The sequence below is a fragment of the Xiphophorus couchianus genome, chromosome 8 (genome assembly GCF_001444195.1).
Source record: "Xiphophorus couchianus chromosome 8, X_couchianus-1.0, whole genome shotgun sequence".
NCBI classification, from domain to species: Eukaryota; Metazoa; Chordata; class Actinopteri; order Cyprinodontiformes; family Poeciliidae; genus Xiphophorus; species Xiphophorus couchianus.
The window spans coordinates 10393854-10411805 of record NC_040235.1 but is presented as its reverse complement, the minus strand read 5'-3'; the positions used below and the strand labels follow the sequence as shown (position 1 = coordinate 10411805).

The window sequence follows — 17952 nt, the reverse complement described above, 5'->3', positions numbered from 1 at the left end:
AAACATTGTGTAAAAAAAGTCATGGCTCATTTCACAATTATGAACTACTTAGTGTGGATTTTTTTTTTACATCAAATCTGGAAAAAAAAACATGGGGGATTATGATTGTAGTGTGACAAAATGTGGACCAATCAAGAGGTATGAATATATTTAATAGGCACTATATTCCTCCTGACTACCTATGTCAACATATATGTACACCTCAGTAAAGTCACTGGGGCTCTCCTAATGGTGTGACAACAGGCCATGGCATGTCAGGTAAAGGTGCCTGGGGTTGAGGAAGGGGCTGCTGCTGCGTTTTCTGGTTAGCCCAGTTTAAGTCCACACCATTCTTCTTCAGTGCAGCCAAGTGCTTGATGTCCAGTGTCGTGAAAGTGGTAAACTGGACTTGATTCCTCTTGCTGGTGGGAGAATGCAGAGGCTCGCTGCGGTGTGGCCTTGCCAGCAAAGTGGCTGACCGGTTTGCCATGGGGTCGATGCCCTTCGTTGGAAACTGGTGTTGCTGGGAGCTGCTCCTGCAGCGTCCCAATGTAGCCGTTCTCTCTGGGACAGCAGGGGCAATCACAGTTGGCAAAGACCCCTGCAGGCCACTGGGAACCATTGAATCTATTGAATGATGGGACTCAAGAGGGCGGTGAGGCTCACGTTTCAGTGTTGCAGCTTGAGCCGGGGCAGCTGGAGCACCTGGTGGAGGTGTGTTGTGACTGTTGCTCCCCATCCACACCCAGTCATGTTTGTGATCCTTCGGGTCTGCAGTGGGTGGTGGGGCTGTCTGTATGGGGGTCTTCTGTTTTCGAAAACACAGCCTGTACGATGCACAGTTGAGCAAAAATGCCATGATAGCGATACAAGAGACGCCTATCAAAGAATACATGCCAATCTCCAAGTCGGACAAGGCTTTGAAAGTCCTGATGAGATCACTTTCAATTACTTTAGGGGTTTTAGTTTTCGGAGACTCGTTCTCAGGTTTGTCACCTTCAGGAGTGTCATTGTTAGAAGATGAATTAGAGTTGTCAAGCATGTTCCCATATCTTTTCTTTTTCCCATCTCCTTTACTAACAAAACTCACTGTTGGTTTGGCAGTGTTCAGCTGTGCATCAGATAATAAGTTCTTGATTGCTGTAGGAGTGACCATGCTAATGACGCTAGATGCAGCACCCTCTGTAGATTTTGCTCTTCCAACCCACACTGCAGGTGTTTGTACATATTTGTTTGGAAGGGTTGTTGTGATAGTGCTTTCTGCTAAAACAGCATGCTGGTTGGTCATTGTGCCAGTTGATGGCCTTTTATCCACAAAAGTGGCAATTTTTTGCAATGTCCCTGCTGTTTTAATGCCACCCACCGCTTCCACATTTTTACTTGCTTCTCCTGCTACGACTCTTCCGCTCTGAAAGTTGGTCTTGAGAATCCCTGCTCCCACCGCCAGCTTGCTCTTCCTCTTGGACTTCTGACATTCCTCACAGATCCTTAGCTCCACCTTCACCTGCCTCCCACGGCCTTCACCTTCACCTTGTGCAACCACGAATGTGGACAGTGGTGTACGCCGCACAGTGGCCACCCTCTCATCATTGGTGGAAACAGTGAGGGAGTAGACACCACGGTCAAAAAGCTCCAGTGGAGCAACTGCCCCATCACTGAATTGAACCCAGCAGGTGACCACTGCTTCCTGTAACAAAACAAGAGGGAGAGAAAGTGCAAACTGAGCCATGTAGAGTTCTTCAACGTATACATAAGGAAATGGGAAGCAAAGTAATATTCCTTAGCCTTTGCAGAGAATGTTATTTGACTGACATCCATACATATTCATGTAAATATTGCATGTTTTGTACTTGGTTTTAGTACTCTATATTCAGGACAAAATGCAAATATTGAAGCTCACAATGAATTTATGGCAGATAGTTTTACACTAAGCAGATTTCCAATATGATGCATCAAAAACTGAAATTAAAAGGGATTATGAAAGAAGTCTGCTACAAGGATAAAAAGGAAGGGACAGAGACAGTACACAATGGAAGGACAAAGTTTGTTAGGGCACACAGGAGGAAATAAAGAGGAAAGAGGTATCAAAGGAAGGAAAAGGAAGGGTAAAAATATAGAAGGGAGGACATACTGTATGTAAGGACTGAGAAAAGCATATGAGGTTTAGTAAATTTAGTTCAGTAAGCTTCATATTTTTATCCTTACTTAGACTTGTAAAACACTGAAATTAAATTAACTACTTTTTCAAACTACATAGGAATTTTGCAAATGAGCTTTATTAATTTCTTCAGAAACATGGAATAAAATAAAATACTTATAAGTATGGCTTTTAGTTTAAATCTATGACAATAATTCATGCAATAGTATGGCAGATGTCCTTCAACTCAACAAAAAAATGTAGCATATAGGGTCACCTTACGGACAGAATTAGCTAATCAAATGACATTACAACAAAATGACCCATTTCCTGTGGCTAATATGAGCTACTGGGTCGCCACAAACCTAACCTATATTTTACATCTGAATACATTGTGAATAGCCCTGAGCATAACAGCTTGCTATCACAGACACAATTGGCTGGTCATCCACAGTGGCAGGTTTATTGACTGGGGCAGAACAGCCATGGCAGTGCACTGAATGTAAAAGAGAGCATGTCTGTGAAAGGGAGCTGGTTTAAAATGGGCAGACTGCCACAGCTAAATGTGTGAGTGAGCTTTTAACATGATCATCTGTCTGCCTCATCTTGGTCTCTCGCAGAGCTCTGCAGCTGCTGATGAGGGTCCAGGGTGACAGAATACTCACACTTAAGAAATAAAAAGAATGCCAAAATGTTATTATTTTGCTATTGTAAGTGTGATGTATGTTCCTTTTTGGTAGAGTTTAATATTTAAAATGCATTTATATAACCAAAAGCATGTAGGGTTAAAAATTAACCCAGATCTTCTCGAAATTTGAAATTGTCATTAAAAAGCTAATTAGGTTGTTTACCTTTGCTCTCAATGTTTCCAAAGGAAAAATACTGTAATGTATTAAGATTTTTAGTCTTTGTTTTCGTTCATTGTTTATGTTCTTGATGAAAACATTAATTTGTCATTTGGTCATTTGGTTTGGATTCACAGATTAGAGCATAGATGCATGGACGTAACATAAAGCAAAGACTTCAAAACCACCTATCGCTCATAAGTCCATCTGTAGTTTTTTCCATGACTTTGACGCAAACTGAAAGGAAATCAAGTAACTGTTGTAATTGCAATAGGTTAAGATTTTGTTCCTTGCTCTTGTGCAATATGTGTTTGATGTTTTTATATTGGAAAGAAATTGAGAATAAGAGCATAATTATGCAATGTTTTGTTGATAATATTTGCACATGTTCATATCCCGCCTATCAATCCAGTTCAGATCTAACCAGTCCAATAATTTTAGAATGAAATAGCTGTTAAAGACTTCATCGCTTAAATATTATATATTAATATAATAAGATTTGCATCATTAGCCTATGTACAGCTACATTTTGAGTAACAATAAATGATTTGCCAACTCCCAAAGCATGAGAAAGTAAGCAAAAAGCACAATGTCTTTTTGTTTGTTTGTTTTTGTTACTCTCCTGCTAAGGATGATAGAATGGCACCCTGGTAGATGAGCCATATTAGCCACGTTAAAAAGTACTATTACATCAGTACATATCAGTACACATGTATGTGTGTGATGTAAAAAGACTGTCACTATTTTAGTAGGAGCATGACTTTGTCTCTGCAAATTTACATGATTTCTAGTTATACTGCTCTATAGCTCTTCCTCAAAATCACTTAAAATATTTCAGGATATTTTGCAATATACTTGTGCAGAATTGATGTGTGGGAAAAATCAAAGTGAGTCAGGTTTTACAAAATTGTTGCATCTGTCCAAATTTTAAAACATCACAATTAAAGTCTGCCAGGTAATTTTTATTGAAATACAAAACAAAGCCCTGCTTCTTCTCTGGGAGTGTGGGAATACAAAACATATTTAAATATGATTCTCCTAAAATACCTCTATGTTATTATTCCTCATGCATTTTGTTTATTTTCAGCAAAGATTTAAAAGAAAAAAAACGCAAATACAAGAATTTTATTAACACTTCATACGTTGTTGGTTTTTTTTAAATCTTATGTCAAAGTAGGAATAATGTTCATCTACTGTAGGTATACAATATAAAATGACTTAATACTTTATTTGGAGAATCCAAGAATATTTTATGGCTTAAGACCTTTATTTTGGAGTGGAACCTGAATAAAACAGTTTGTAGACCCTTAGTATAACTTTTAAGTGCTCTACACATTTTGGGAGTTTTTATCAGCAAATACGGCTTCTACTGCCAAAGCACTTTGAAAGGTCAGAAGACTAGCACTAAAATGCTACATAAGTGCTTACTATTTACTAAAACTGCTTTGGAACCGTGGAAAGCATAAATGTACAAGGAACCCTGAGTCTCTTTTACTTTTGCTTTTTGAGAAGCTTCATAATGGAGCAAATAACATTTCTGAGTAATGTCACCATCACCAATGAAATTCAATGTTAAGCTTGATAGAGTGATGTCCAGCTGTCTCAACATTATGTAAAGGCTGTGTGTCCTGTGAAATCCTTATGTTTGTCCTCTCCTTATAGTTATAGTTTAAGTTAGAAATCACAAGCTTAAATTTATTTACGTTTTTATTCAATTGAAATGACTTTAAAAAAAATCATTCTTATTAACTGGTAACTGCCAACCCTAGAGATTTCCCACATATTGCTTCTAATATATTTTTTAGTATGGTCTATAAACTAAAAGGCATGTTTTTAACCTCCGCACAAGATTTTATTTCAGTAGGACCCCTCTGCAAACAGCAATATATTTATTTTTTGAGTATCTAATGATGCTAATGTCGATTCTGTTGCTTTTGTATGCATGCACCCAAGTGAGTGTTTCACAGCTGATGCAACTAATTAAAAAGAGGAAAATGTCATCATAGCAATGATGTTATGATGACACAATAAAATGGTGAATACATGAATGGTGTGAATTTGGTGTTGCACCACAGGAGCAAAATCTTGAACCCAAAATAATGCACTAAAAATTTCATCTAAAATTGTCCAGTAAAGCAAACATGACAAGTATATGAAGTAAGAGAACAATTTTGTTTTCTTCACACAAATTTTTGAAACCTCAGAAACTCAGTTATAACAAGTTACAACAAAATGGAAGCATAATCAAGCAACAACAGCCTTGCACTTGATTTACTGCTCTGTATGAAAACATCAACAGCAGGAGAAAAATGTTTGTGTACTGAACACTGTAGCTATATGAATGGAGTCAGATATGTGTTTAGAAACAACAGGATGTCCATCTGAAGCTCCAGTTGTTCATCGTTGTCGAGACTAACAAATACTGTAACATCCATAATGTCATTGGTGAGTGTGTTAAGCAGGACAAGATCATATGTGCAGGTAGATCACTTAATGTTATTTTATCTGTTATGAATTAAAGCTGCTGACGAGCATATGCATGGTTTTCATTTGATTGAAAATCAATGCCATATATCATGAAGGGTTTGTGAGTGGAGTTAATTAAAGGGTTTAATTAACTTAATTGGAGTTAATTAACCCTTTCATTCACTCCAATTAAGGTTGGAACACAATGCTATAAAGAGAAGAGGGTAGAAATTCTAACACAGTGATTTAAGGCTCATGCTGCCAATTATTGGCAATACCAATCATTATGTTTAGGAGGCAGTTACTTTCTCTCAGAGGCCCAGGTTTGTTAATTAAAATATATATAAACTGTTTTGAAATAAGATGGGAACAAATAAAAATATTTACAAAAATCCATCACACAATTCTGTTTACGACAGTTTCCCAGTTGTTTACCTGTTTGAGCTCTGTGATTGTCTCCCTTGTGGTCGTTGTGGCAACAATAGCCCTGTTGCTCCCAGGGCTGAGCTGAAGAGACAGAGAAAGTCCGGAAACTAACTGCACTCCCAGTTCTGTCACGCTCACTTTATCATCCACCACCCTGATGCTCCTCTCAGCCAGGACCAATGACGTCACAGGGGACAACACCTGCAACCGCAAACACAGGCACACATTCAGGCTGCAAAAAACCCACTTCAACTGAGATACACACACAGGTCTGCTGATGCCTCACCTGCACAACAGTGGTCCCAACAGCCCGTCCTTGCAGTACTACACCATCTTGCACTCTGGCTACTTCAGGATCTGCTACTTTTAGAGCATAGCGCACGAGGTCAGTCACATCAACCTTTAAATGTAAGAAACGCAAAAATAAAGACTCAATCACTGCAAATGCGTCTAGGAGCACACACCTGATTGTCATCTGCATATAAAGCATGTACATTCAAAATACTTCAATAATTGTTTATCTGTATGCTGGTAATGAAGGAGTACTCTATGTTTTTACCTGCCAATCAGAACCTAAAAAGTATTCAACAGGCTCTTCTCCAGTAAGTGGGCCAGGCAGAACCTCAGAATCAGGCTGAGCCACAAAAGGTGTGAGCACCCTCACTGTCGAGAGTTGGTACTGTAACATGCATCCTCTTCCCTTCCTCATGTCCTCATCTTCTTCACTGTCCCATGTAGATCTGACACAAAAACAATAAATAATCAGTCATATACCTGTAGGAACACAGATATAAAGAATGCTGTGAAAAGCATTGGTGAATCTTATCAGATGAGATTATTGTTAGAAAAGTTATTTTGGTGGTTTTGGCTTACAGCGGATGAAAACTCAATTCTGTAACTTTAAAACTGTCAATATTGCAAGGTAGTAATAATAGACTTCATAATATAGAGATTTATTATAAATATATCACTGTATTGGCGAGGTGTGGCCTGGAGAGGATCAGCCTGTGTCTCTGCTGAGATTTTAAGTAAGCTTTAGCAGCTGCTTGCAGCTTGTCTGCATTGTTGGGTCTGGTGTCATCTGCCTCTAGACTATTGACTCACTGTGGTGGTTTTGATCAATCAAGCACAGTGATATTGTTCTCATTAAATCAGGCACTTGTACCTTTTGGCAGTGTGTGTACCAGCTGAGTTCTGCTGGAAAATAAAATCCACATTTCCATAAAGATTGTCAAAAAACAGAAGCTTTAGGTGCTTTTGAATAAACTGAACTTGATATAAGCCAGTAGACCAACAACAGCAGAAGACATGGCTTTCCGAGTCATCTCTTACTGTTAAAGCTTCCCGCTGGACTTCAAGCAACATGGATTTTGTGCCTCTGAAGACTTCTTCCACACTTGGAAACTGATTTGCCTATTAAAGTCTATTTTCACTTAAGAGCACTGACTTGCGCTTAGCATTTCTCCTCTAAATCTTTCAATGGCTTATTAACTATCCCTGTTGCTTGTTCTTGGGTCACCCACACTTTCACTCTCTGAATGTTTTTACAATACCTTTTTGTGGCTTGCCTTTTCTGTGGAGGATGTCAGTGGCTTCCTCATATTTTGTAAGCCATAACGTAATATCTCTGCACTAAAACTTTTTTTTGTTCATATTATTACGTTAAGATTAATGTTAATCTATGTTTAGAGTTTTTATTAGCTGTAAACCACAATCCACAATACTGAGATTAACATTTGAAATATATGACAATTCATAACCTATTCTAAGGCATATTCCAGCACTAAAACGATATGTTCTCCCCTAAGCGCAAACCCAGACTGGCTGCCTCAATTTGCTTCCAGCATTTCTCAGACAACTTCAGCACAACAAAAACATGCTGCTAATCTGTGAACTTCTGAAAGAAAAATAGAGAAGCCCATCAGCATTGGCTGCTTTAGAGGCAAAGCCCATGTGGAGTGACCTTTTTCCTCAAAAGCAATTTAACTTAAATTAACCAAGATCCCACAGCTGAGTGGTTTGTTTATATGTGGTAGAGGTTAAGCTGTGAACCTCTCTGCAATGATCATATAATTATCATACACTCAGCTGGTCCTGCCACACGGTGCACCTCAGGTGTGCTGAAGGGTTGGTGGAAATGTTTTACACTGCAGGCTGAAAGCTCCCGTTAAGAGGTAAAGTCCAAATAAACATCATTACTATTTAGCCTGAGGTCACAGCTTATCATGAGACGGGAATGCTATTTGAATTAAATCACTGTGACTCAACAACAAGGCACCAAAAAGTAAGTCTTGGCTAAATTAAGTCATACAACTTGTGAAGCTTAGAGACACCACAGCAATCTTTAATCTGCAAAAAATAAACATGTTTGTCTGTGCTTCTGTTAGATCAGTAATGAATTAAAAAGAAACTTCAGAAAACACATAAGAGATGATAAACTTAACCCTCCTGCTATGTTGTGGGTCAAATTGACCCGTTTTAAAGTTTAAAAATTTAATGTTTGCGGCTCTAACATGACTAAGCGTAAACACATTCAAGTTGAATACTTTTCGAAGGTTCTGTCCCACTTCCTATTCGCTATTGAAATAAGAGATTTCTGACCTACTATCTGTTTGTATCTGGAGCCTGGTATTGAACGTTGGGCAGTGGAATGGCATCCATTATCGAAGAGTATCGAGTGGGGAAAGTAATGACTTTACTGTACTTATTGATTGAAACCCTACTAACCTTTATTTCCAGGACATCAGTGCTGTGTCTAATGCTCACTCACTCGCCAATTCGCTAAACACAAATGTGGCAGTTACTCTTATTCTGGCTGACGACATGCAGTTGTGTCCAAAACCTCCAGCATTCTTGTAAATTTATGAATTTTACAGGAGATTCTCAAATATTTCTCAATGTTTTTAAGGAATCAGTATCAATGCAAAGGCACTTTTAGATTAGACAGATAAAGATAGATAATGTGCATTGCTCACTGGTTTTAAACACATCCTCTACCACTATTTCAACAACTATAAACAACTTTCAATTTGCTTTTAATACTCCAGCAGAAAGGAAGCAACATTAACAGATATTAGATTTGTAAGGTTGAGCACAGTATGAGCACAGCTTATTGTTGCCTGACTGGTTGAAGGATGCATTTTAATTTTGAGCTCCATTTTTGCTCCAAGGTTAGTAGTTAGTTGAAAATTTCAACTTGGAAACAGCAAAAATATATATTCCCTGTAAAAAGTCTAGTGATCTTGTCGACCCAGAAAAACTCCATCAGTCCCTCAGCATCAGCTTACTTTGGTTATGCTTTGGGCCGGCTCTGCCTTACCTTCTATTGCCTGTTGTGACGGGTATCCTCCAACCTTTAATCTGGCTAAGCTCAGGGTCGGCGATGTCGATGAGCAGGGGCAGGCGGGGCATCCACACACTCATCTCCAGCTGCGCACTCAGGAAACCGTATGTGAAATTGATCATCACGCTACTTTTGCCTCTTGTCTCTTTTCCATTTACAAAAACATAGTTACAGCGTTCTGACACCTGGATTAAGGAAAAGAGAGGAAAGTGGTTACAGTTACAGAAAAGCTCACAGGACACACTTGATTTAAAATGTGCCTTTGCTTCTTTTCCTTTAGGTCTTTTCTAGGTTTACGGCATTTTTTTCATGCAAGAGTTCAAGTAAACAGGACAAAAATTGTGTTTGTGATGCCTGATTAGCTGAAACAGGAAGGCGAGGAGCGATCTAAAATCCAAGAAAGAAAATAAAAAGAACAGCACAGAAAACAAAAAAATCTCTTGAATTTCATACCACCTCCAAAGTGTGGACAAAGGATCTGAGAGTGCTTGTGTTTGTCATCTAAAGCCACCACTGTGTCAGAATGTAAATAAGCCCTGGTTTACAGCTGTTCCTGTGATGTTGTTTTGGAGGTAGGAGCCAGGCAGTCCCCACCAGCAAGAGCAATGAGCTGAAACACAGCAGTTGGTGTGATTTATTTCAGATTGGAGGCCTATCTCTATTGCCGCCTCACTTATCTTAACAAACCAGTGGCTCCACTGGGGTAATTGGAGAGCACTAGACTGGAGAATAGAGTGAAGGAATGGAAGCGGGATGAGTGTGGGGAAAGTGAGAAAAAAGCTGGGGGAGTAGTGAATGCTTAGGACACGTTAAACTGAACTTTGTTTATATACAGCCTGAGGTCATTATCTTAAGACCATTTCCTATAAAACTCATTAACAGTGTTCAATGTCCTGGAGCTCTCTAAAATAACTGTATACTGTATATTTTTAAATGCATTTTTATTCTATACTACCTTCCAGAATAATTATTGCTATATTCAATGGTGGCTTCGCTGGAGTTACTTTGATAAGTTTGAAAACCAACATTTAATCATATTATCCTTGATAAATATGTATCTTCAAGTAGCATGAAGTAAAACTTGTAGTCCATATTACACAGATTGTTTCAGTTACTTTTGATGATTATGGTTTACAAGTAATGGAAACTCATAATTTAGTTCTTCAAAAAAACGTTTATTTTACATTAAACCAATAAAGAATGTCTCATTCTTTATTGGTTTTTATTTATTTGATTCAGAAATGTTATGCCCTGCATATTTATGGGCAAGATTGTTGATATGACAGTTAACTGGCACACTCCACAAAAAAGTTAAGCCACCCAATCCCATCATTAAAGAAGCTGGTTGTTTACATAGTATTACTGAGTAGAAATAAAAACTGATTAAAGACGGTACATAACCAACAGGAACAACTGCAGCCTTGAAAGGATTATAAAGCAAAGCCCATTGAATAATTTAGGGCAGACTACAGCTGGAAACAGAGCTTTAAGAGCCTTCACACACAGACATGCCATGGACCTGTGTTGCATTCCTTGTAGTAAGAAAGTTCCTTAATCAGAGACAACACCAGAGGCATCAGAAGTTCTTCAATCATGTAAAAGTAGTTTTTGAATTTAATTTTTAAAAAATCAAGGATCATATCTGTATATAATATATGTTTGTGTATTAAGGTTAGAATGCTTGTAATAAACTTTCCTAAAGGAGAGAACAACTGTACAAAAAATAAATTGCTTAACAAAAGCTTAATTCTAGTTGTACTGAGCTGTGCTGTTTTGCACTTACCTTGAGCACATCCATCTCTGCTGATTTGCAGTTGGTGAAGTTTGTCACATCTGTAACAGTGCCGTTGGCCTCAACAGCAAGAGTTTTCACAGGAACTGAAACCATTTTACCCGTCAACACAGCAGTATTCAAAATATCTGTAGTCTGGGTAAAAAGAAAAGCGTATTAAGTTCTAGGTGATGCTGCATTTACTTGTTATGTACATGAAAACCGATGAATCAGTATCTATCTAGAGAAAGCTACCTTATATATTTAATTGTTATTAAGCAAGATTTGGAGACCATGAGCCAGCATTAATCAAATATTAACATAAATCATAGTTTGCCCTTTGGATTTTTTGTACCCATTTTGATGCAATATTTAATTGTCTCTCATTTATGCTGTGGGTCAAGAGCTAGTGCATAAACAATTTTTAATAAAATCTATATAATTTTAGAACAACTAAAATAATACCAACCATCTGTAGCAGCTACATTTGACGAAATTACAACCAGCTTTCCATTGTCTGGTTGATTCGATAAAAACCAGTAAATGGAAACTTGCTTAATTGGCATTTCCTTTAATTTCGTTGCAACTTTTAAAAAGTTTGCTCAAAGTTTGAAGGACAATTGAATGGAAACATTGCTAGTCTAACCATAAAAATTAATGAGGTAAATTCTTGCAGAGACTTTTTAAGATATTATTTTACACATGGGCAAAAAATGTGACTTGGGTCACATTTACTTAAACACTGCATTTCATTGCTAATGTTGAATCTCTGTATCTTAGACAAGTGAAAGTGGCAAGTACTATTCGTCTCTCAAGAGTGGTTGGATCTTCCAACTTACTGTGCTGTAAATATCTTTACAAAAGAACCCCCTATTTTGATTTATGTAATTTTTATATAAATTTGAAATGACAAATTTCTTTCTGAAGAAAATAATTACTGCGTTGAACAATGCATCAACAATGTTTTCACTATGCACTTTTAGAAGTTACATTTGTTTGATTTAATAACCCATATTTCATATTTGTTCATGCTAAAGTTGGGTTGTGATAGATTGTTACAGAGGTTTGATGTGTCATGTGGGTATAAGGCAGAGAGAGAGAATCCGTGCCTGTCTTTGTAAATTAAGCCTAAGGTGAAGAATAGATCGCTGTTATTTTACAAGCAAATTCCTCCTGTAGGCAGAACCTAAATCAAGAACATGTCAATGGGGGATTTCATATCCCACAAAAACTGCCTTCCACAATATGAAAAATAAATCATCATTTCCATCTGCTTTACTCTGCTCAGGGGGTCTGAGACAATTTCAGCTTTCTTACAACAGGCAGAGGCAGGGTACACTTCTTACAGGCTGTCAGGTACTCACAGGACGAACGTCTTAACAAAAATAGTTTGTACATTTCAAAGCCTCTGTAGTTAAGCAGCGGTAAAACTGCCTAATGTGTGGAAGAATCATAAAGTAAAGAAAAAAATGTACACTGAAACAATTATATTAATCAAAGACTAATTAGACTCAAAGAAAATGACAAAAAAATCACTTGATAACCTTTTGACTTTGTTCATTTCTTAATGTTTACTTTCTACTTATTAGAAAAAAGACATTCAAGAATAGCAAAAGACCCCAAAATCTCCCAAACTGGATATTAGTAATAATTGCCATTAGCCTCTTTTGCCCTTTTTATAAAGTAAGATATGAAAACTAATTAAAATGCTAATTAGTGAGCGAATGTAATTTTATATTTCTGAATATTTCTCTAAGCTTCTTTATTAGCTATCTTATTTTGTTCTTCGTTTGTCTTTCTGGGCAGGCTAGTTGACAGGAGTCTTAATATGATACGCTCTGCTCTGAAAATCAACATGAGATGCTCCAGGTTTTGTCCTATTTTAGCGGGTATAAAAGGCAGGAGGCGGTGTTAGCAAGATCCACAACAATTTTTTAATGCTTTCCCTCCCGGCATATATAAAAAGAGCAGGTGTATAAGTGCTATATAACATTGTTTACAATGGTATGGATTCAAATATTACAAGGAAAACTGACTGAATTGAAAATATATTAGATTTCATATATCAGATATTTGGTTTCACTTCAACTCTAATGCTGTTTTTTAACTTACAAGTTATTTTATTAGAGAGTACATTTGAAAACTATTATCTGTAAAATGGTGTCCCTTTACCATCTATAGTAAACACACTCTTGTTTCTACTCATCCAATGTATAATTCAGAAGCTCATATTATCTGTAAATTGTCTTGAAATGTCTAAGCCACATTTTAACTTCCAACTTTATTTCTCAGATTTTTGAAAATGTAATTGAAAGAATTATATCATTGTTTGGGTGATCAGAAGCTGTTTTATTTTATTACACCTCCTCCCTGGTATGAAAGTAGTGCTCAGCAGATGTTTCATGGGCAGTGTCACATTTTGAACCCTGCCGGCTTGACAGCTGCTGACCGCAATTCCAAAAGGACATGTTCTAGTTCAGAACAACGACACTGACTCAAACATAAGCCAGGGGATGGGGGAGTGCAAAAAATCAGAAAGTAATCGCTGGACTCTGTGGGGATGCCAGTAACATGCTGGGAGAAACTCAAATGCTGTTTTCTGCAAGTTCAGCAGTAATTCTGCAGTTCAAGTTTCTGATGGCCAATTCACTTTTAATTCCCTACAATAGCATTTGATTTAAATTTGGTGGAATAGTTTGGAATTTCAGTGTTAATTATTAGTAAAATAATAATTTTATTTTACTTAAATTATTATTTTTTTACATTATATTCCCTTTCACAGCTAGTAAAAGGGATGAGGCAAAAATTACTACTGTACAGGTAAGTGAGATTGGTGCTCTTGTAACAGATAAAGGGTAAATGTCTAACGACACGTTCAGGGTTTCAAAAACATGGCCTAGCAACTATAAGACACGGAAGTACTTTAGCAGAACCTAAGGACAAAAACACCAAATAAGCCTTCCAGCAGTTGCTGTGACAGCTAAATCCCAAAGATGACTATACCATTTGTTTCTCTTTGAGTCTTGTTCAATGTTACAGAAAAGAAAAAGTTATATTTTCTGTATGTGAATCCCTTAGTTTACTGAGATTAAATGGATTTCTACACAGATGGATGTTTGATTTATTTTGACTGTTGCACCAGTTGAATAGACTTCTCTCAAGGACAAACATGAGTCCACCTTGTAATATTTGGGGATTTGTTTTCTTTCTAATAAGCTAGACAAGAATATAGTTCTTAAAGACAAGCAGAAAAACACTTGGAGTTTCAGTTGGAGTCACAGCTAACTTTGCTTTAAATGCCCATAACTAAACACATATAGTTATCGGCATTAAGGTCCTAACTCTCTAATGCTGGGTCTGGAACTGGGAGCTCAGGAGCAAATGAGTGGCCTTTTAGGCTCTCCACAGTGGATATTAAAAGACAAGGAGAGGAGAGCAGCCAATTAAAGTCGATTCAATCTCTTTCTGTAAAAGTAATGTCTTTTTTTGTTCTAAAATATACATGGTTCTTTCACTTAACAATAAAAAATGCAAGTTTTATATACAAAGAGATGCACATTGTGGAGAATTATCCGTTCTCCATGCTGAGTTCTTGATGTATGATGTTACAGAAGAGTCAGTGAGTTGAAATCATAAATTCAATTTATTAATACCAAAATACAGCTGGTTCATTATGACCTGCCACCTTTAAGAGGTAACAGACAAAACGGCATCCCAGAAGAGGTTGTGATCTCCTTTGTTAGCCTCTCTTTAAGGTACGCCCCAAAGAGGGCATTACCAGCTCCTAGTATCCTGTAATCTTAGCTTTGAGGGCGTTTCCTAACATGTCATTTCTTTTAGCTTTAGCTTAGCAACTAGCTAACAGAGATAGAAGGAAGACACAGAATTATTTATTCTCAATAACAACAAACTTCATATCTATTTTTAGGAGGTATGTGGATTTGCAATTTTGTACATGTTTGTTTTTTGTTTTCTTTTTGTAAGGAGATACCAGTCAAAGGCTGCTTTCTATTGACCTGATCTGTTCATTTCATACTAGCCTTGTTGAAGTTTTGACAAAAGACAATTAAAATACATTTTTGTAATCCACCCATAATCCTAATTAAATAATTCAATGATTTGGATTGTAAAGGTTGTTTCTCTGAAGAACACACACAGGGTTTGCTTGTTGGTAAAATATTACTCACGGCAGGTAAAGCTAAAACTTTAATATTTAGAGATGTTGAGGTAAAACTTGTAACTTGTTTTGTAGTTAGTCAAAACTCTATGAAATTGGTAACCATAAATTAGCCACTAACCTCAAATCATTGCGTAAAGTGAAATAATACCGTTTTATTTATTTAGCACAGACATTCAATTTAAGCCTTCAGTGTACATTTTTCTCTCTATACTCATAATCAGAGTGTGCTCCCAATCTTTTAAGACTGTATTCCCTTCTCTTAAGAGTTTTCTTTTTATCTAAAGCATCAGGCGTTTTCCCCTTGTATGCTTTCTCAGTTTTACCATCTTTGGTCTAGTGGATACATTCATCTGTAAAAGTATTGCACTTAAGCTTTCCGCTGAATGATGCAAGTGCAGCTCTCACCATCACCAGAGGTGCCAGTCCAATGAAGTCTCGTGGGGCGGTGAAGATCCGCATTAAGCCAACATCTTTGACATTCCCTGGCAGCTCCAGACGCCAAGAGATAGCCTGACTCTCAATCTGCTTGGAGACATCTTTTGGCACAAAGTCTAACTGCAAAATCTCCAGAAGGCCCCTGTTTCGGACATGAAATGGCAAATACAAAGATGTATGACTAGATACAGCATGATTGAGTTTTAATGCTTCTGCGTTTGTGCATTTAGTAGAGGATATTATGCAGTCTTGTTTCAAAGCCAGACTCTGAAACAATAGCATGAAAAGATCAAGAAATTAAATATAAAAAACAGCAACAGCCCTTTAAATCATGACAATGGGAGAAACAAAGAGATATCCTTAACTTTGTGGGAAAACAACCTGTTGAACTTTCTCATAAGCAAAGACACAGGAGGGCTCGTTTATAATAAACAGATGGAGACTAGGGTGTAAGAGCGTGAAGGGAAGATAAGGTGAGCTGTCAGAAGCTTCATCCTACAATCCTGGTCAAAGGACTGTCAGGGAAATTGCGTTTGATGTTATTTGATGCTTGAGAGTGTGTAGGCATACATGCCAGTAAGAAAAGATCAAAAGGAAAATAGAGTAGTAAGTGAATGAAGCTGAGACGCTTTGAAGTGGACCAAAACTTTGCATGGAACTAGACAATAACTCAGTGTCGTTGGAAAGCATACATAAATGAGCCAAATCCAATATGCATAGGTGAACTTTACAGTGATAGCTATAAGTTAAAAAAAAAAGCTATTATATTTCAAGAAAGTGTGAACATTAACAACATTTACAATAAAATGTTAACATAAAATGGACCAAAAGTGCAACCTTTTGTTCGAAACCTGACTGAATAACCGGTTTGAGACAAGTATAATAAATTGGCATGCCCAATTCTGATTCAGAGTCGAGGTGACGATATGTTTATGGTCCAAAATAATATTAAATTAAAAATGAAAGCCAAGGCTTGGTTGATAAAAGACAAATACCTTGTGATAAATCCAACATTTTCTATTTTAAGATGACTTTAACTGGTCAGAGAAAGTCTGGCCTTAAAACATTTGAAAAAGTGTCCATCTGCATCAGCCCATGCCCTCGGGGTACAATTGTACCATTCTTGAACTGCACTCAAAAACTATTATAAATGCCACAAATGGCCTGAGCAAAGAGCTTTGTGTCTAGAAAAAAGGAATTTTACTGAGTATTAAAATCAAAGCTGCTATTAAGTGAGGCACTACTGAATTGGTTAAAAAGCATTCTTATCAAAATCTAATTATTTCTAAAATTGAGATACTTCCATAAATAACTAAATCTAAATTAAAGGTCAGATTTTTTGGAAATGCAGGAGCATCAAGAAATGAATTTTGTACAGGTCATAAATAAATAAAAATAGCTGGCAACTGTGAAAAGAACAATGTTTGGTTTAAATTATTTTCTTACTTAATAATGTAAATAATGGTAAAGTAAGTATGAAAGTATTAAAGTAAATAATCCATGTTTTAACATTTTTAACCATGTCTGCAGTTGGTAGCTGTTGCAAGCACAGTAAAAAGTCTTAAATGTTAAAAACAAGTTTGGCTCTTTTAGTTTTCCTTTTCTGTTACATTTAATAGAAAATATGCAAGATGACATAAAACGAGTCTAAACCTAAAACTAAAGACAGAACATGGGACATTTAATGCTCTTATTTATTGGTAATCCATCTATCATCAACTCGAAGCTCATGGGTTGTAAATATTTGTGTCCATTTATGTGCTTACTTGTCTGTTTTTTATTTGTGTGAGTTTTGGTTGAAGCAAAGGACAGAACTTAGAATATCTTCGCGTCCTAATCTGTGTTTCTAAAACATGCAAGCACTTAAGCCGGGATAACGTAGCCGTGATTATGGATGACTGCAGAAATGTGGGTCGGGTGGATGGAGGGTAGTTGTGAGCGCCTGTGTGAGTGAGAGCGTGGTGGATATACACCATCAGCATTAGGCTCTAATGATGAAGTAGGAAAGATGAAGAAAATAAATGTTCAATAAAGTAAAGAGAGTACAATAGCACTCCATGTCATTTATTAATTTTGCTTTTATTTTGACTCAACTTTGAGCTGCAATTCAGCTTGGTTTTATTTGTTTCTAAAATCTCAGGTAAATCCATGTTTTACCTTCCTCCACAGATTTAAATCCCCTTTTCATCTTTTATTATCCAATAACCTTTTTTTTTTTTTTTTAAATGATACTCTATGCTCAATATCTCTTGTATGAACACAAAAAAATTATACAAAGTAAAAATACATTTTCAACCAGATGAATAACATCAATGCATAGAGGATTAAAAGGTCATTCCTAGATTGGATCGGTGGATCGGAAGCCATGCT

General features: G+C 36.8%; 1 protein-coding gene across 1 annotated transcript in view; it reads right to left on the bottom strand.

Annotated features, from left to right (window-relative positions):
- Positions 1 to 70: 70 nt before the first annotated feature.
- Positions 71 to 17952, bottom strand: part of LOC114149180 (transmembrane protein 132D) — a 28686-nt gene continuing 10804 nt past the window's right edge. The window contains exons 4-10 of the mRNA XM_028024825.1: positions 15553 to 15724; positions 10980 to 11123; positions 9173 to 9381; positions 6413 to 6593; positions 6140 to 6253; positions 5863 to 6054; positions 71 to 1666 (exon numbers count right to left, since the gene is read on the bottom strand). Coding sequence (XP_027880626.1) covers positions 212 to 1666; positions 5863 to 6054; positions 6140 to 6253; positions 6413 to 6593; positions 9173 to 9381; positions 10980 to 11123; positions 15553 to 15724 — 2467 coding nt within the window. The 3' untranslated portion in view covers positions 71 to 211. The remainder of the gene's footprint in view (positions 1667 to 5862; positions 6055 to 6139; positions 6254 to 6412; positions 6594 to 9172; positions 9382 to 10979; positions 11124 to 15552; positions 15725 to 17952) is intronic.